This window comes from Chrysochloris asiatica, unplaced genomic scaffold (assembly GCF_000296735.1).
Source record: "Chrysochloris asiatica unplaced genomic scaffold, ChrAsi1.0 scaffold00043, whole genome shotgun sequence".
In the NCBI taxonomy this organism is placed as follows: domain Eukaryota; kingdom Metazoa; phylum Chordata; class Mammalia; order Afrosoricida; family Chrysochloridae; genus Chrysochloris; species Chrysochloris asiatica.
Window position 1 is genome coordinate 5,401,005 of NW_006408561.1, and position 20,409 is coordinate 5,421,413.

General features: G+C 37.7%; 1 protein-coding gene across 1 annotated transcript; it reads left to right on the forward strand.

The window, feature by feature from the left end:
- The first annotated feature begins 4,556 nt into the window (after positions 1-4,556).
- On the forward strand, positions 4,557-16,694 carry OTOL1 (otolin 1). The gene is made up of 4 exons (XM_006861795.1): positions 4,557-4,920; positions 11,830-11,919; positions 14,460-14,531; positions 15,796-16,694. The coding sequence occupies exons 1-4, from the start codon at positions 4,557-4,559 to the stop codon at positions 16,692-16,694; spliced, it is 1,425 nt and encodes a 474-aa protein (XP_006861857.1).
- Positions 16,695-20,409: the final 3,715 nt, after the last annotated feature.

Here is a 20,409-nt window from a genome sequence, read left to right on the forward strand (position 1 = left end):
CTCTGCAATCTGTCTCCTCTTCAACCTTCAGATCCTACTAAGCGTCCTCTTTCTCACCTTTGCATATGCAGTTCTTGCTGCTTGGAAAGTGCTTCTTGTTTTTCCCTAGAATGGTTCCTTCCCATTCTGCAATGCTGTTTCCTCAGGCATTTCCTATTTGCTTAACTATTACTTCAATGACATGCTTTGTCTAGTCACATGTCTGAAGCAATTTCTTCTTCATAATACTTATAGTATGAATATTTTACAGTCTGAAAATTTTATTTATTATTATTTGTTCCTTCTCCAGAACACAAGTTCTATGAGAGCAGTATTTTTTGTTTTATAAATTTATATAGCCTTTGTATTTAGTTGTTGTTATTAAGTGCCATCAAGTTGGTTTAGATCCATAGTGACCCTGTATAGGGTTTCTGAGGAGTGGTGAGCTTCAACCGTCAGCCTTGCAGTTCAAACCAACTTTGCAGTCCAGCACATTAACCCACAGTGCCACACCAGGACTCCAGGTTTTAAATGAGTGTTTGTTGACTAAATACATGAATGAATGAACATGAAACATAGGCATGAGAAGGCATATTGTTTAGAATATTGGCAATGATAAACCACTTGTGAGAAATTAATAATAGCTTTAGTCAAATATCAAAAGAATGGTATATATATGAAAATTCACTTTATAGTTCAATACAGCTCTGTAAGAACCAGAGGGGAAGAATGTGCTACATAAGGATAAAAAAGGTCATCACTGTTGTAGTTCAAACAATAACTATCCATGAATATAATATTGTTACATTTATTCTGGAATCAGCATTAGAAATCCATGCAGAATACAGTGATGGTATGGATGAATGAATGATCTACTTGAAAGCTTGGAGAGCTGAACATTAATAAGGAAGACTGAAGAAAAAGTAATGCATTTGAATTATGATGTTGGCTAAGAATATTGACTCCCAGAAGAATGGGCAAATCTGTCTTGGAAGAAATACAACCAAAATGCTTGTAAGATGTGATAATGGTGAGACTTTGTCTCACTTACTTTGGACATGAAATCAGGAGGTATCAGTCCTTAGAGAAAGAAGGACATCATGCTTGGTAAAGTGGTGGTGGTGGTGGTTTTGTGCCATGGATTTTGTTCTGATTCATAGTGAGATTTCACCTCAGCTATAGCATTTATAGATGCCCTCTGAAGCAGTAAGGGGTCCTGGTGTGGTGCTGTAGGATAACTGCTGGACTGCTAACCACAAGGCTGGCATCTCAAGCCCACCAGCCACTCCTTGGAAGCCCTATCAGGGTGTCTGTGAGTCAGAAGCAACTTGATGGCAGTTAACAACAACAACAACGAGGCTACAAGGTACAACAATTCTACAATGGTAGAATTCTCACCTTTCATGAAGAAAACCTGGAGTCTTGGTGTGGTGCTGTAGGATAAGCACTGGACTGCCAGGTTGGTTTAAACTGCAAAGTCAGTGGTTCAAACTCATCAGCCACTCCACGGAAATCCTACACAGGATAGCTATGAGTCAGAATCAACTCAACAGCACTTAACAACAACAACAACAATGCAGAAGACCTGGGTTTGATTCCTGGACAATGCCCCTCATGTGCCGTCATCACCACCTTCAGTGGAAGCTTGTGTGTTGCTTTGATACTTAACATGTTTCATTGGAGCTTCTAGACTAAACACAGACTAAGAGAAAACACCTGGCAATCTGCTTCTGAAAATCAGCCAGTAAAATCCCTGTGAATCACAGTGGTCTGATCTGTAACCCATCCTGGGAACATGCAGGACTAGGTGACATTTGGTTCCTTGTGCACGGGGTTGCTATGGGTTTGAGACAGACTGGACAGTAGCATCTAACAGCAATAATAATATTGTTTGTTAAATGTTATGCAGGACATCTCTTGTTTTTTACTGTTGTTGTTGTTAAGTGCCGTTGAGTAGATTCCGACCCATAGTTTCTGAGGAGTGGCCGATGAGCTTGAACTGCTGACCTTTCAGCTCAAATCAACTTTTCAGTCCAGCACATTAACCCACAGCACCACACCAGGACTCAGTTTTTACTGTAGGACCCCAATTTAAGCTCCACAAAGGGTCTGACTCAGTTCATTTCTGCAGCATCTCCTTGATGACTTCTTTATTCCGTAGGCAGTGTTATCCGTGGAAAGAACATGGGCTGGATTTGGAGTCAAATGGACCCCGTTTCAGTACTTACTAACACTGTGATTTGGGCAGGTTTCTTACCCTCTTTGTATTTAAGTTTTATGAATTCATCATATGGGCATAAAAAATGGCACCTTACATGGTTCTTGTGTGGCATAATAGAAGTAACAACTATAAAGTATCTGTTATAACGGTCATGTTTTCAGTGTTGGCTCTCTTCCCTTTCCCTGACCGCCAGCTCTTACTTGCTACCTGAACACTGGTTTACCAAGGTGAATTATCATTATGCTTTTGCAAGGGTCAGAAGTACTTTGTACATATTCAAGAAGGACACAGATAGGCTTTAGTAAGGTAAAAAGAGGATTATTCTCCCACATGGTATTACTTGTTTAGAAGGATATAGCAATGTCCTAGGGCATTAGCATTCAGCATCCTACAAGCCCTAATCCCTCTTAGAGCAAAATAGTGAGAGAATTAAAAGCCACCATTATTGCATTTTGGGTCTTCGGCGGCCAAATTTCTGATTTCTTTTTAGCCTAGGGATGCGGCCTGGGTTATATTTGGATGTTTACTGTGGATAAGCTACTTAGGGATAGGAGCTGGGATTTAGTTGTCTTATATTCTAGGACTCACCACAGAACCTGGAACTCCTTAGATAGTCAAATAAATGTATTTTGACCAAATAATTGTTTTATTGAATGCAGTTGCATGAAAGAATGAAAGTCCGATTATTTTACATCCAAAAAGAATACTTTGGTTGTTCAGTATTTGCTGGGAGCAGATGTAACTGCTGATGTACAGTGACCATGCTTTATGCACTCTTTCTTGTGGTAGGAAGGGAGAGTCTGTATTTGGTTAGATAAAGGCAATGAGGTCATCTGTCCTTTATACACTTCTCTCTTGGATGTATTGTCTCTCTTCTTTTCTTCTCTAGACTGTAAACTCCTTGAGGACAGGTACTATGCCTTATGTTTGGCATCACCGTATACAATCATTCAGTGATTATGATACCCATATTCAGTATATATTGGTTGAATGGATGCATAAAATGGCAAAGATAACTTGAAAAGAAGTAAATATTTTTGGACGTTTATCTGATTTTAGAAATGAAGCTTCTTAGCTTTGTCCTGTCTCGTCTGTTCTGATTTATACGTCTATAACTCCGTTCCATTGAGCCTACTTTTGGATTTATTATTTTTTAACCTTATCCTCATAAATGCTACATGATTTGTGGGATAGCATTTAGGCTTTAAATTTAAACAGACCTGGATTCAAGTCCTAAATCTATAACTTGCTGTGTGACCTTGGAAGGTTGGTAACTTCCAGGGAGCCTGTTTCCTTAACTGTGAAGGTGAGTGATAATGCCACCTACCTGGCAGAGATGTTTGGAGAATTGATTGGGTTGATGCATGTAAAGTACTTATTCACAGTAGGAGGTCTATAAGTAGCAGTGCTTCTACCATCCTAATTGCCACTGTCTTTCCTTTTTTCCTATTTAATCTATGTATTTCTTTCTTTTCCTATCTGAAATGTATTTTCTAATCCTGACTGTCTATTATCTGCCATTGGACTGCTGGGAGTTGCGGGGGAATGGAATACTGTGAACTATCCAAATCTCATTTCATTAGGGACTTTATCATATCACTTTGGACAGTGATAAAAGCCTCTGTAAGAATAACCATTATCTGCTCCATTAAAATAATAAAAGGACAAATGTGAGTTTTCAGAAAGGCTCCCTAAATTAAAGCAAAGACCTGGAGAGTTAAATGACATGTGAAGAATCTAAGGACATAGCATATATTTTAATTTATGATTTTTATTGTACCTCTTGCCATTTATTACAATAAATTCTACAAGATTGCTCTCCCAACAGGAGTATTATCCCTACTATACTTAAGGACTGTTTTACCAGTATATTTTCTAGAAATAATTGAGTTTGCCGGAACAAACAATTCAGCTCAATATTTTTCGTCTCCCTCTAACACAAATGTATTTCATTCCTATAAATCTGAGTGACATCAGTCAGGAAAATTATACATCTTTGTTTTCCACAGGGTGTATGAGCTATTAAGTCATGTGATGTTTATGGTAGATCATGTTTTCTGTTTGGCAAGATAATTTGAATGATTGAAAACAATATTTTTGAACACTTAATACTGAATAAACAATGGGAAAGCAGAATTGAAGCAAAATGTTCCTTACAATAAATACCATAAATAAAATATTCTGTTGTGATTCAAGTACACATTCACATATAAAACATATCATCTTATATTATGCATACATGGTTCATATATACATATATATTTCTCTCATATAAGTATATATTTATATCACTTAGTCTTTTCATTAGAACTGCTCGTAATATGTGTATGTTTTTCCATTCATTTCAGCCTCAAATATGTGGATGTTTTCTTGGCTTTGTGCCATTTTAATGATGCTGTTTATTGCTGGTATGGATGCAATCTCAAAGACCACACCACGTGCGAAGTTTACAAAGCAGTCTGAAGGAAAAGAGATGCCAAAAGTTCTAAAGCCATCCAGTGGTCCACCTCTGAAAGAAGATGGCATCTCCTTCACTGAAATGGCTGAACGGGAAGAACCAACCAAAGAACCATTGGCCCTGGATTCTGCCTTTGGTACTGCCACTGTCTTCCCTTTTAAAAACTTCACTCTTGATACAGCTGACTTTGTTCTGAATTGTTGTGATTGTTGCTTGCCTATACCAGGACTGAAAGGAGAACCTGGGAAGACTGGAAAACCAGGTATGTGAAGATGTGTATTTCTCACCTGTACATATTTCATGTTGAGGTGTAGGTTGGAGGGTAAAATATGCCTAAGTGTTTCTACATTGTTCTATGAATGGTGAAAAAGCTAGGTGTAACATTGTGACAGCAAATGCAAGTGGGTGCTGTCCTGTTCAATATGGTAGCCACTAGCCACAAGTGTGGTTAAGCGCTCAGTTGCTAACTGGAAGTTTGGCAGTTCGAACCCACCTGCTGCTCTGTGGAAGATATGGCAGTTGGCTTTCGTAAAGATTACAGCCATGGAAGCATCCTGGTGGCAGCTCTCTCTCCTATAGGGTTTCTACGAGTTGGAATTGACTCAAAAGCAATAGGTTTGGATGTTACTTTAGCCACATATGTGTCTATTAATATTACAATCAAGATTTAATAGGATTAAAAATTGAGTCCATCAATCACACTATTAACATTTCAAGAGCTCAGTAACTACACATGGCAGTGGCTACTGTATTGGGTAGCACAGGTATACACCATTCTTTCCATTCTGCAGAAAGTTCCATTGCACAGTGCTGGGTCTCAGAACAAAGACTGAAACTACCAACCTCAGCACTGGTGTTCTTCAAGCTACATATATTCATGACTTGTATATTTTTTCCCCATTAGTGGCTGATTTTAAAAGGGTAAATGAAAATTCTATTCTCTAATAAGGATTTATGTTGACTGATAGATATTTGGAGTGCTATTTGTAGTTGGGATTAGAAATGGGATGCCTGTGAGGTAGAGAATACAGAATTCAGCTTGCTTCTCATTGAAATTCTGAGACAACACTATATCTTGCCCAGCAATTTTCTCTCCATTAAAAGCCATGGTTTAGCATTTCAAAATTTCGAACATCTTTAATATATGCAGAATGAACATACTGTTGGTTTTACTGTGATACACATCAACTTTTCCATGTTATATAAAAGAAGATGCAAAGTAAGATCAGAGTGTCAACTTCAAATTTACTATTTCCAGAAAAAGAATTCATATAGCTGTTTTGTTTTGCTTGAAAAGTTTAAAGTTATAAAACTAGTGATTATGTATCCTCATAAAAGGCCTGCACAGCATGTTCATTCACTCACACTGTGAAGGCCTTTTAGGAAAGGTGCTGAATATATATACAGAACTAGATTAAAGGGTGAACTCCTGGTGTGGCGCTGTAGGATCAGCATTGGGCTGCAAACCATAAGGTAAGCAGTTCAAATCCACCAGCTGCTCTTTGGAAACTCTACACAGGGTCGCTATGGGTTGGAACTGACTCAATGGCACTTAGCAACAACAACAGATTAAAGGGTGAGGGAGCTGGACAGTGGTCCGGAGCACCATGCTTTCAGGAGTGCTAAAGCATTATGGGAAATGTTACTGAAATTGAGAAAACTATACATATTTACCAGAACTTCTCTTAAGAAAAGTGTCATATCTGGTTGACAAGCTGCTTGGGATGTGAGGTGAAAATCTCAATATCACTATCAAGTAAACAGTGTTATTGTTGTTAAATACCATCGAGTCGGTTCCAACCCATAGCGACCCTGTATAGGGTTTCTGAGGAGCAGCTGGTGAGCTTGAACTGCCGACCTTGCAGTTCAAATGACTTTGCAGTCTGGCACACCTACCCACAGTGCACAACATAGCTGGTTATTAAACTGTCTTCTAAATACAGTGGGATTGGTAACATCGGGGCTTGGTTTACCCAAGGGTGAATTTGGCTGGGTTGTTCTCAGAGTTCAGTCTCTCCCTTAAATATATGTGAGAAATATTTTTTTAAATTGTCATGTTGTTAGCTTGCCTGCAGTGCTATATATCTCTACATATCTTAGAGTGACTATATCCCTATATATTTCAAAAACAGGATTTTTTTTTCATATCCATCTAAAAGTATTACACATGTAGGACCAGCAATACATCACAATACCTGCAAAAATAAAACCATTCTATAGGGTACCAAAAAGAAATAATCGAAGTTCAGCCATTTCAAGAGGTAGCATATGATCAAGAACCTATGGTAATGAACGAAGAAGTCCAAACTGCACTGAAGGCATTGGTGAAAAACAAGCCTTCAGGAATTGATGGACATAAACTGAAATCTCTCAACAAACTGATGCAGGTGCTTACTCATCTATGGCAAGAATTTTTGAAGACAGCTACCTGGCCGAACAATTGGAAGTAATCCATATTTGTGCTCATTCCAAAGAGAGGTGACCAAACAGCATGTAGAAATCATCTAACAATACCACATGCAAATAAAATGTTACTGCAGATAATTTAAAAATGGTTTCAACAGTACATTGACAAGTTGCTGCCAGATATTCAAGCCAGATTTGGAAGAGGACTTGGAACTAGGGATATTATTGCTGATGTCAAATGGATCTTGACTGAAAGCAGAGAATAGCATAAAGATGTTTACTTGTGCTTTATTGACTATGCAAAGGCTTTCTACGGCATGGATCATGACAAACTATGGATAATGTAAGAAAGAACAGATATTCCAGAAAACTTAATTGTGCTCATGAAGAACCTGCACATAGACCAACAGGCTGTCATTAGAACAGAACAAGGGGATACTGCATGGTTTAAAATCAGGAAAGGTGTGTGTCAGGGTTGTAACCTTTCTCCATACTCACTCAATCTGTATTGCTGGCCAAATAATCTGAGGAGCTGCATTATATGAAGAAGAATGTGGCATCAGGATTGGAGGAAGATTCCTTAACAACCTGGAATATGCAGATTAAAGTAAAGAGAAGATCAAATCCAACAGCCTTCAGTATGGATCATATCTCAATGTGAGGAAAACAAAAATCCTCACAACTGGACCAATAAATAATATGATAATAAATGGAGAAAAGATTGAAGTTATCAATTCCACAATTAACATTCATAGAAGTAGCAGTCAAGAGATAAAGTGACGTATTGCAATAGGCAAATCTGTTGCACAAGAGCTCTTTAAAGTGTTCAATAGCAAAGATATCAGTTTGAGGACTAAGGTGTGCCTGACCCAAGCCATGATACTTTCAAGTAGCCTCATTTGCATGTGGATATTGGACAATGAATAAGGAAGACCTTAGAAGAATTGATGCATTTGAATTATGGGGTTGGTGAAGAATAATGAAAGTGTCATAGACTACCATAAGAACAAACTAATATGTGTTGGCGGAAGTACAACCAGAATGCTCTGTAGAGGCCAGGATATGAGACTTACTCTCTAATACTTTGGACATTGTTATAAGGAAGGACCAGTTCTTGGCAAAGGACATTGTGATTGGTAAAGTGGAGGAGCAGTGAGAAAGAGGAAGACTCCGAAATGGATAGATTAACACAGTGGCACCAGCAATGGATTTAAGCTCAATAACAGTTTGAGTATGGTGCAGGACTAGGCTGTGTTTAGTTCTGTTAGTCATAGGGTTGCTTTTAGTAGGAAATGACTCAAGATACCTAACAACAGCAACAATAATAACAAATTGGGTCACCTTTCTTTGGAATGGATGCAATTAATGAATCTCTTCCAATCTACCTGGATAGCTATCTCCATATTTCTTGGCATGGGCTAGCACTAGTGAGTGATACAAGGTATCAGTTTGTGAAAACATTTCCACTGATATTCTATCAGTAACTGGAGTCTTGCTTCTCACTCATGTCTTCAGTGAAATTTGGACTTCTTCCTTCAGTACCATGAAATCTTGATCATATGCTACCTCCTGAAATGGCTATCAACCAGATAATTTTGGGATAGTTACTCTGTATTCCTTCTTTTTTTAATGCTTCCTGAATATTTCAATATTCTGCCCATAGAATCCTTCAGCAATGTATGTTGAGGCTTGATTTTTATTATTGTTGTTGTTTTCTAGTTCTTTCAGCTTGAGAAAAGCCAAGCCTGTTCTACCCCTTTGGTTTTTTAGCTTCAAGTCTTTGCACATTTCATTGTAATATTGTGTATTGTTGAGCTGTCCTTTGGGATTTCAGTTAGCTCTTTTACTTCATAAAAAACAAACCTACTCAAATGCAACTATTTTCCTTCTTTTTTAAAAAAATCACTTTTCAGTCTTTGGACACATGAATAGGGTCACACATATTATATATGCACGCATGCATACATATGTACAAGTTGCATACATCACCCTTTTCATTATCTGCTTTTGAAAGGCATGAATCTGTTTTTATAGAGCTTTGGAATGAGAGTGATTTGAAATATTCAGATATATCTAATAACTGGCACAAGTAAATTTCCATTTCTTTAGTTAAGTTATAAAAATAACTGCCTTTTATATGCCATGACCCTAGGTGGCACAAATTTTTAATACACTCTTCTGTTAACTGAGAGATTAGATATTTTAGTTTACTTATACATGTCAGGGAATAAATCAGTTGGAATTTCCTTCTAAAAAATCAATCTTTGAGGAATCTTACCGAGCACAGTTCTATACTTGACACACCTGGGGAAGACATGAGTGGGACTGACTGGGTGAAACTTGACTAGGCTTTGTGCTATGAACTGTTAGGTACTTTTTAGTATTTCAAATCATTATACAAAATGTGAAAAATACTGTTATATTCCACCAAGGACTTTATAGTATTTCAGAGTTTAGGTTATCCTAAAGATTGCTTCCCAATGTAAAGAAAACCAAAATCCTCACCACTGGACCAATAAACGATATTCTTATCAACGGAGAAAAGATTGAAGTTGTCAAGGACTTCATTCTTCTTGGATCAACTATTAACACTCATGGAAGCAACAGTCAAGAAATCAAACAACGTATTGCATTAGGCAAATCTGCTGCACAAGGCATTTTTAAAGTGTTCAAGAGCAAAGATGTCAGCTTGAGGACTTATAAGGTACGCCTGACCCAAACCATGATATTATCAATATCCTCATATGTGTGTGAAAGCTGGACAGTGAATAAAGTAGACCGTAGAATAATTGATGCTTTTGAGTTATGGTGTTGGAGAAAAATATTAAAAATGCCATGGGCTGCCCATAGAACCAACAGATCTGTGTGGGAAGAAGTGCAGCCAGAGTGCTCCTTGGAGGCCAGGATGGCCAAACTTTGTCTCTCATACTTCGGACATATTGTCAGGAGGCACCAGTCATGGGAGAAGGATGTAATATTTGGTAAGGTGGAAGGTCAGAGAAAAAGAGGAAGACCCCCAAAGAGAAAGATTGGCAATATGGCAACATCAATGGGTTCAAGCATGGCAACAATAGTGAGGTTAGCCCAGAACTGGGCAGTGTTTCATTCTGTTGTACATAGGATCACTATGAGTCTGTACTGACTTGATGGCACCTAACAACAACAACAATGATAGAATGTAGAGTCAGATATTGTGTACCTTCAAGGTCCAGTCCTTCTCATCATATTCAACCTTATATTATTTATTCTGATCCAATCCAGGTGAGGAGTCCTAGTGTGGTGCTGTGGGATAAAGTTGTACAAAAAGTTGTTTTGAACCACAAGGTCTGTGGTTCGAACTCACCAGTCACTCCTTGGAAATTCTATACAGGGTTGCTATGAATTGGAATTTACTGGATGGCACTTAACAAGAACCATAATCCAGGAGAACAACTCATCTAGTGTACCAAGCAGCCTCCCAGCTGCTGTGACCTTGCATACAGTTGCTGTTACAACCAGGGCATAGGTACTTATCTTTTTCTTTAAAAGTGTAGCTACATGCCGCATTCATAGGCAATGAGATAGGAAAGACATTTCATAGTGAAATGTAACTGGCTATCTTACTTGTCTGTCTCACCTGCCCCTCTGTTTTCTTTCTTTATTTCTAGACCCATCCCACTTTCTGTTTTATTTATTTATTTTTTAATGTAGATTTTAGCAACTGCATTTGGTTATAGGATTCTGTTATTGTCTTGACCTCCATCACAAGCATTTTATGAGTTTTGTTCCCCCCAAATGCAGTATTCTTCCAAAAAAGGAATTATGTTAAATATATTTTCTCCATTTTAGCAACCTTTATTTCAATAGTTTGAGTGAAACTAAGAGGAAATATTATAATTCCATTGAGTACATTTACATATATGGTCAACTTAGTAAAGCCTGGAGGCTTTACTCCATTATCCTTATCACAGGAGGAGGCAACTCTCCCCAGTCTCATTTCAAGTGCCTTCCAACCTGAGAGGCTGATTTTCTGGCACTGTATGTGACAATATTTGGGTGCTCTTCATCATGTTTCAGTTTTCAATATACTGGTGCTGATTGTTTCACTGCTATTCATAAGATTTTCAGTGACTAAATATTTAGAAGTAGTTTGTCTCTCCTTCTTCCTAGTCTGTCTTCATGTGGAAGCTTAACTGAAACCTGTCCATGGTGGGTGACCTTATTGGTATTTAAAATACCTGTGACATAGCTTCCTTCCAGAATCTCAGCAATACACAAACCACCACAGTGCAGCAAACTGACAGATGAGTAGTGTTTCATTAGGGTAAGAACTGGCCAAATTGTTGATGGCTGTATTCTTAAAACCTAGTAGAATTCTGGGACTTCTCAGGAAAAGCTCTTGAATGAATAAATAGATGGATATGTGGGAAAACCAAAAGTACTATGTAGTGTGTTTTTGCTTCCAGTTTGAAAGTGTGGTCCACATAAGGTGAAATGTCAGTAATCCTTTTGGTCTTGTTTGATATACTGCTACCTTTCTGAATCATGTGATCACTGTCATGGATCCAATGACAAGTACTAATGGGTTCAATTTATTTATTCAGGTTGCAAATCAGACAAAAATATTGCCCTTAGCTCCCTGCAGTAGTTTATTTTGGCATCTATTTTATCATTAGGACATTGACAGTTATTGGTCTCAATAACATGACTGCTTTTTCTTTCCCCTAAAAAATGAATTTCAAAAGAGCATTTTTTCTGCCCTGATGATTTTTATTTACCATTTCAGGTCCTAAGGGAGAGACTGGTGATATGGGGATTCTGGGTCCACCAGGAAACATTGGGCCCCAAGGCCTAAAAGGTCAGAAAGGAGAGAAGGGTATGTAACTACTCACTTTCATGTCAAAAACTCAGGAGAGATATTGCATCACTTTCAGGAAAGCAATTTGCTAAATAAATACTGACTCTTGAAGGTGGGTTAATTATTAAAAATATAAACTATTAGGTAAAGCATATGTGATTTATACTTGATTTTAAAATGTTTACTTCATAGACAGTCAATCAGAAATTTCTAACTCCTCTGGCAATATTATACACATACACACATGTGCTCTCACACAGCTTTCTCACCTCTCCGTTGCCACCTGACTGACCAGCCACTGGGAGCCACAAGCCCCATGAACTCTTCCTCATCACATAAATTATAATTTTTTTTATTATTGGATAGTATTGATGAGAGCAGGCAATTCTATAAAATAGTCAATTTAGGTGGGTAGCTTGCTTACAAGAAGAATTTGACATATCCTTTTGCTCACTCTGGAACCAGAGACAGTATCAAAGATGGGAAGAGAATTGAATGAAAATTGAGGAGATGAAGCTTATAACAGTGACCTTGAAAATGTCACTTTAGCATACTTGGAAACTGAGGGGAATGAACTAGCTATTTATTTTTTACTCTGTCTGCTATTCAAAAGATTTGTAGTTATGAATACTTTCATAGTTCTTTTCCAGTTCAGAAATTTTATAATTCCAGACATATATTCAGTAAAGAGAGCTTACTTTCCCAGGAAATCCCTGATTCTGTAAGTGCTTAAAGTTGTTGAAAGAAGGTTACAGATTCACTGGGACATTTAGAAATTCCTCAGTTAATACTGTTAGCCTGTAGGAATACCATCTATCCATCAACTTAAATGTTTTAGCCTCAGTGTCACATGTCAAAAGACCTAATATCATCTATACATCACCCTCCACATGGCTCAGGAACTGCCTAACTCATTTCTGGTAGAACATTCAGTAAAGTAATTACTCAAAAAAGTGGCTATCGTAAGAGAGAGTTACTTCACACTTGTCAGTTATGCGATTTTCATTCTCGGAAACATTTAATCCTTTTGTGGCTGAATTATGTTAGCAGAAAACTCTGTGAAATAAAGATGATTGATGAACCTCCCTAGTGATTCATACATTTTGGAAGTTAGACTTCTGGAAGTAGAAGAAAAACCAGGAAAGTATCATAAGACAAGGTTCTTAAGAATATGCTTTGATGAAAGATCAAAAGTAGAAATTCATTCAACCAGTCTCTCTCTATCAAGTGGCAACTCTCCTTTCCTTTTACTTCGAGACTTAGCTTGGACTCTTGGCTACATTTGAAAGTTAAAAAAAAATGAGTTAAATTCCTGAATTTTGGGTAATCACTACTTGAGATGAGTACATGCAGTGTGAGCAGTTAAACTCCTTAAATTAATTTGAGAACCCAAATAATTCTGTGAAGTGTAGGTCAGCATTAGAATATTGATAAAGACTGGGGATATGTATGGTTCAACAATCCCAGTCTTGTGAAATTTGTGGGAATCTATTCTCATTACTTCTAATTTGACTCAGGATTTATTTACACCTGGCTTTTTTTGTATTAGATAAAGATAAGTAATATATTTGACAAAGTGCTGCCCACCAATGCTCTTTGTATTGTACACATTTTGAAAATTTTTCATATTTAATTTTTTTTCTATGGAAAAGATGATGATAAAAGTATTTGCTAGGTTTTTCTTGGAGGAAGGTCCTATAAACCTTTGTAAATGAAAAATGTTCCAGAATATGCTCTGTTGTATAAGCCTCTCAGCTATATGAGAAGCTGAATTAATAATAAATAAATGTAATCCTTTAAGTTTGACTGATACTTATGGATGTAGTAGCTCAAAATACCAACTGAAAGGGAAGTGGTCTTCACATCAAGGATCAAACATATCCCCTCTGTACACAGGGTTGATAGGGATGGGCAACTAAGATATTGACTACCTAAAATGGGGTGGGGAGCTATAAAGGCACAAAGTGGCTGGCTTGCAAGTTTTCAAGAGGGAGTTTAATTTCAGAGTGTAGGGGAAGAGAGAATCCCCACTGAATAGTTTTCATCTTGTCTGGATGGGTCTGATGAAAGGAGATGGGGATCAGATTCTTATGATTCAGTAGTGATAAATTGTTATCATGACTTATTGTGATAGTCACAACTGTAAAGGTAAAAGTTTTGTAACATAAAGGGGGGAGCAGTTAATCTTACATTCCTGGTAGTACTGTAGGATAAGCACTGGACTGCTAACCGCAGGGTCAGCAGTTTAAACCTACCAACTGCTCTGCAGAAGAAAGATGAGACTTTTCTGCTCCTGTAAAGATAGAGTTACATCCTTAGAAACGCTGTACACAGTCACTATGAGTCAGAATCGACTTGATGACAGTAGGTTATTTGTTGTTCTTGTTGTTGTTGTTGTATTAATGGATCTCAGTATATTTCCCCCCCACACACACACACTATTTTTCTGTTAAGCCATTTTGATAAGAGAAATATCTTAATGTGATATGGTTGTGAAATGGATGTTGGACATATAATAAATAATTAGCAAATGGAAATTCATCTTGGTGTCATTTTAGGATTTAAAGGAGAACGTGGGGATCAAGGAACAAGTGGGGTTCCAGGATATCCAGGAAAACCTGGAGAGCAAGGTAAAGTATAAAATATATTAATTATGTATAGTCATATGTGCAGTATAGCACGTATTTCTCCTCTTGTCTGTATTTAAAGTTAACAGAGGGTAAGATGAAAATATAAATTACTGTAATGTTTCCAATAATTCAGTGCGCTGACTAGATGCAGTGTAAGCAACACTGCTCTGGGGTTTGCAGAACAGGTAAAGCTGTATGAGCTCTGTTCCTCTTTCTAATTGTCCTTGGGTAGGAAAATGCCAGGATCTTTCTGGGTCTCATTTTTTTTGCCTGTAGGGTTTGGAATTTGGATGGACAATATGTAGATTTGGAAGAATAGTTGGGTTGGGCCCAAATGCAAAGGGTGATGAATATAACGGGCAACAATAGTTCTAGTAATCTGTATTGTCTTTAAAAAAAAATTACAACCAGATACGTGAGGTCTAAATCCAGACTGTTGTTTCTTGTTGTTGTTAAGGGCCGTCTAGTCAGTTCTGACTCATAGTGACCCTTGTCGGTTTTCTAAGGAGTGGTTGGTGAATTTGAACTGTTGACCTTGCAGTACCACACCAGGACTCCTATTGTTTCTTCTTGTTATTGCTGTCAAGTGCTGTGGAGTCAGTTCCAACTTATAGAGATCCTGTATAGGGTTTCCAAGGTGTGGCTGGTGAGTTTGAACCACTGATCTTGTAGTTCAAACTGACCCTTTTTACAGTGTCACACAAGTACTCCAGCATTAATTTTACATCTTGTGAGACGGTAGCATTATATAAACTGCTCAATGTAATAATCTCCTAAGCAAAATATCAAACAAAACCTTTATCATCATGCCAATTTCAATTTAGGGTGACCCCATGTGTTACAGAGTAGCACTTTACTCCATAGGTAGTCTTTATGGGAGCAGGTGGTCAGGACTTTCTTCCAATGTGTCTCTGGATGAGTGTGTGCTTACAACCTTTTGATTACTTGTTGTTATCGTTAAGTGCCGTGACTCATAACGATCCTGTATTGGGTTCCGAGGAGCAGCTGGTGAGTTTGAACTGCTGACTCTGGAGTTCAAACAGATCTTGAGGTTGAGAACTTAGCTGGTGGTGCCACTTAAGTGCAAAACCTTTGTGCTACCAAAGGACTTGAAAGCCTCCTAGGCACAGTCATACTGAGACAGAACAAGGTTTTCAGGTCCCAGGTACAATATTTTGTTTTGATTTTTTTGAGTTCTGTGTCAATAGCATGTCGTGTATACTTCTGTAGGATCCTTTAAGACAATTTTAATTTTCTGTTTCAGGTGGACTTGGTTCTAAGGGGGATAAAGGAGACATTGGACCAGCAGGGATGAAAGGACAAAAAGGCTCCAAGGGAGATGCATGTGTAAATGGTACCAAAGGAGATAAAGGAAATCAAGGGGCACACGGCTCCTCAGGCTTAAACGGAGAGCCTGGGGCCAAGGGAGAGAAAGGGGAGATGGGGGAAAAGGGATGCTGTGGAAATTCTATGGAGAGAGGTGACAAAGGACAAAAAGGAGAGGAAGGCATGAAAGGAGAAAAAGGTAGCAAAGGAGACATTGGAATGGAAGGCAAAAGTGGCACAGATGGCCTGCCTGGGGTCAAAGGTGAAACAGGGGTTAAAGGAGCCAAGGGTGAACTAGGTTCTCCTGGCCTGGAGGGACCAGCTGGGCCAAAAGGTGAACTGGGGAGCAAAGGAGTTCGAGGATCTATTGGAAAGAAGGGCTCCAGGGGCTTTAAAGGTTCCAAGGGCGAGGTGGCTGGAGTTGTTCGATCGGCTTTCAGTGCTACCTTATCAAAGCCATTTCCTCCTCCTAATGCCCCTATCAAATTTGACAATGTCCTCTATAATGACCAAGGAAATTACAGTCCGGTTACTGGAAAATTTAACTGTAGTATTCCAGGGGCATATGTGTTTTCCTATCACATCACTGTGAGGGTTCGCCCTGCTCGGATCAGTCTAGTGGCCAGAAACAGGAAGCAATTCAAGTCCAGAGAAACTCTCTATGGGCAGGAAATAGATCAAACCTCTCTCCTCATCATCCTGAAATTAAGTGCAGGGGATCAAGTCTGGTTGGAAGTTTCAAAAGACTGGAATGGAGTGTATGTGAGTGCTGAGGATGACAGCATTTTTACTGGGTTCCTTTTGTACCCTGAGGAGCCTCCTGGGATTTCACCATAAACTTGTGTCGTGAATACTGCTTTTCCATTGCAATTTATATTTTAAGGCATTATCTTTAAAAAAAAATACTTCTATGTTTTTGAGAGCTCTTATCTATTAGATTTTTTTGTGGTAGATTTTTCCGTTTGGCATTATAATGGCATTTACAATGCCATGTAAATAATTAATAGTATGCGTATACACAAATATGAATGAGATTTGTAGTCAGTGAATATATTCTTACTAAATATCTTCTATAGCTCCTAATATTGTGTATAATTCTGTTTTGTGTGACTCTTAGCTGAATCCTATGATGGTCAGGCATTTCTCCAAAATTTCTGATTCTGTTAAGAGGCTTGCCTTTCAACAAAATGTAACTATGTTAGTCTAATTCAGGAAGAATAAACAGAAATAATGTTAAAGTCTAGTTAACACATATTTAAAGTTTATCAGTGTGGTTGCTTAGTATGTAAATGTATTTTACGGGCTCATATATTGAGTAAAATGCAAAATAAATTTGATAAAGACATTGCTCAGTCACAGAAAAGATCCAGCCATTCATCAAATCATTTTTCTTAGAAACACTGAATGTCTCTGAAAGATTAAAAAATAAAATTAAATCATTATTGATCTAAAATTTCAATCTTTTATGGCAGACAATTTGATTAGGATCAGTTCTTTGGCTTCATTATCATAGTCTCTGAAATAATTAATTCCAGTCACTTAGTGATAACATTGCTGAAATAGTTGGGGGTTTGGGAATTCACATGCGATGTGAATGTGTAATAACTATTAATATTTGATAATTCAGTAGCTTCATTTTTTAACAAAGCAAATTTATTGAATCCAAATTGAATTTGCTTCAAGGAAGGCACATGGTTAGGGAGATTTGTGAGTAAAGTCAGGGAGTGGGTGGAGGGGAACTTCCTGGCCTTGCCTTTCCAACTTTGACAAACATCATTCATCTTCGAGAGTCTCATTCATTTATTAGAACTGTAGTATTCTAACTGTGTTCAAAGGAGAACCCTTTCTAGAAGTTGCTGTGGATTTCTAGAAAAAATAGTGAATTCTGTGATCAAGCAAATGTTTGCAATAGCTTATAATTTATCTCCCTCTTGGAAATCCATAAAGCACATCAATATGCTGTCTAACGTCCCCATAGAAAAGAAATTTGCTTAATTTTGTTTTATCCAGTGATTTGAATTTATTCTGAGTATAGAACTCATCAATGAACATCCTTTGGAAGAGGGTTCTATAAGTTTAACAATTTTGGAAATGTTATAATAGTTTTCTATCCAAGAATTGCTCAGCAGGCTCAAGTAACATTAACTACAATTTAGTGTCCTTGACATTACCCCTTTCCTTCAGCAATTTTTACTGTTTAGATTATAATATTGTTTTAGTTGTGGCTGTGCTTATATTTTTCAGAGGGAAAATAAGATAATCTGTAAGTAATTAGAAAATGTTCACATGTAGATTTTTCTTTCTTTTCCAATTTGAATTGTTGTTAGTGCTGTCTAGTCAGTTGCAACTCATAGCAGTGCTGTATAGGGTTTCCAAGGAGCTGCTGGTGGGTCTGAACCACTGACCTTGTGAATCAAACCAGCTTTCTAGTTCAAACCTACCTTTTGGTTCAAACCAACCTTGCAGTCCAGTGCATTATCCTGCAGAGCCACATCAGGACTCCTTTCCAATTTGAATACTACATAGTGAAAAGATTCTAGAACTTAGAATTTGTATGTCTGTCTATTTGTATGTTCTTATAGTGTGGCACTGGACTGCAATGTTGGTTTGAACCACAAGGTTGGCAGTTCAAGCTCACCAACAGCGCCTTGGAAACTATATACTGGGTCACTAAGGGTCAGAACCAACTTGACGGCACTTAACAACAACAACAACAACAGAGTGGTGCTGTGGGTTGATACGCTGGACTGCAAGGTCGGTTTGAACTGTAAGATTGGCAAGTCAAGATCACCACATGTTCCTCAGAACCCCTACAAGTTGGAACTGACTCTGACATTTAACAACAACAATAATAGATGCATTTAAAAAAAAAAAAAATTATTTATGCTTTCTTCATTGGGTTTGAAAGATCTGGGGAGGCTGGGAGTAAAGTAAGTTAGGAAGATGGCTGAGAAACCTACAGAAATAATGTGATATAAAAGGCAGTGAGGTAGAGAACCAGTTAGGGAGGAGCAACTCATATGTAGAATGTATGACACCCAGTGGTGTCTTACATGTGTGTTTGTGTTAAGCGTTCATATAAAGTCTAAAGTTAGAGCTTGGGTTTATGATCCAAGGTTGATAGTTAATAATGAGCATTTTCCCAGGGTTTCCAAAACAGGGAAACAGTCTCTGGGAATAACTTTGGAAGGATGAATTCTAGGTTCTTCATACCGCCCTGTGCTAGGATGGTGGAGCAGTGGCAACGCAGACTAGCGTCTTCTTTCAACCCTACACTATTCCTATCTTATTAAAGTAGAAAAATTAAGAGTCCAATGTTTCCATCTATAATGGGTTGAATTGTGTCCCCCCAAAAATATGTTAAAATTCTAACCCCCAGCTTCTGTGAATGTGATCTTGTTTGGAAATAGAGTTTTTGAAGATGTTATCAGCTAACATCAGGTCACACCTGAGTAGAGTAGGTCCTAACCAATATGAGTCGTGTCCTTACAAAAAGATGAGAAGAGACACAGAGGGAAGACAGACAACTGAAGACTGATACAAAAATTGGAGTGTTGCAGCTACATGCAAAGAGATACCACGGATTGCCAAGAACTACCAGAAGCCATGAAGAGGTGAGAAAGTATCTCCCTGTAGAGCCACCAGAGAGAGCTTGGCCTTACTAAAGCCTAAAATTCAGGCTTCTAGACCCCAGTATTGAGAGACAATACATTTCTGTTGCTTTTAGCTTTTCACTTTGTGGTATTTTGTTATATAATATTAGGAAATTAATACAAAATCAAAAACATTTCAGTACCACTCTTAATTCTGTTGTTATGTACCATTGAATCAATTTTGACTCCTAGCAACCTTACGTCTTCTATGTTAATGACTACCAAATATACAAACCTCTTCTCTGAATGCCAGATCAATATGTTGTGGCTAACTTGATACCTCAAGCTTAATATGACAGCACCAAGCTTCTGAAATACTCCCAATTTCTCTTCCCATACTATTCCCTAACCCAAGTACTGGCAACTTCTGTCCAGAGACTGTGTGTTGTTTGACTTTTCTCAGAACATCTTTCTGTAGCTTCCTTCAGAATGTATTCTATTCCCTTTATAATCTTACTACTTTTCACATCTCCACTTGCCACTATGCTGGTCAAACCACCCTATTTGTTGGCTTCAATTCTCTTAACACATGAAGTGCCCAGACCAAAATACAAATAAAGCCTAAATTTTGTCTAAATATTTAAATGTTACATATCCTTTGACCTTGAAATATATAGATGTTTTTATATTGAAAAATAAAAATAATACTAATATCTTCATTATAGCTGACAGTAAATATAAGATGACTGTATTACTATTGTGCATGTCTGGATGGTCTATGAATTTGCAGGTGAATAATAACACTAAGACAAGAATTCATGAGTTATATATTTACCTCAAAACTTTTATTTTAAGCTTCATTTTAGCAAAATGACTTACTATATTTTCATAATAAATATTTCCACATGCTTTAAGTTCTATTGTCAATTTGTCATACTCTGGCGGCTTGTGAGTTGCAA

What these genes read in the sequence shown, in the direction of transcription:
- OTOL1 (XM_006861795.1), top strand. Translation starts at nt 4,557, where the DNA reads ATGTGGATGTTTTCTTGGCTTTGTGCCATTTTAATGATGCTGTTTATT. An exon ending in TGGGAAGACTGGAAAACCAG is followed by an intron (nt 4,921 to 11,829) that starts GTATGTGAAGAT and finishes TTACCATTTCAG; the next exon opens with GTCCTAAGGGAGAGACTGGT. An exon ending in AGGTCAGAAAGGAGAGAAGG is followed by an intron (nt 11,920 to 14,459) that starts GTATGTAACTAC and finishes GTGTCATTTTAG; the next exon opens with GATTTAAAGGAGAACGTGGG.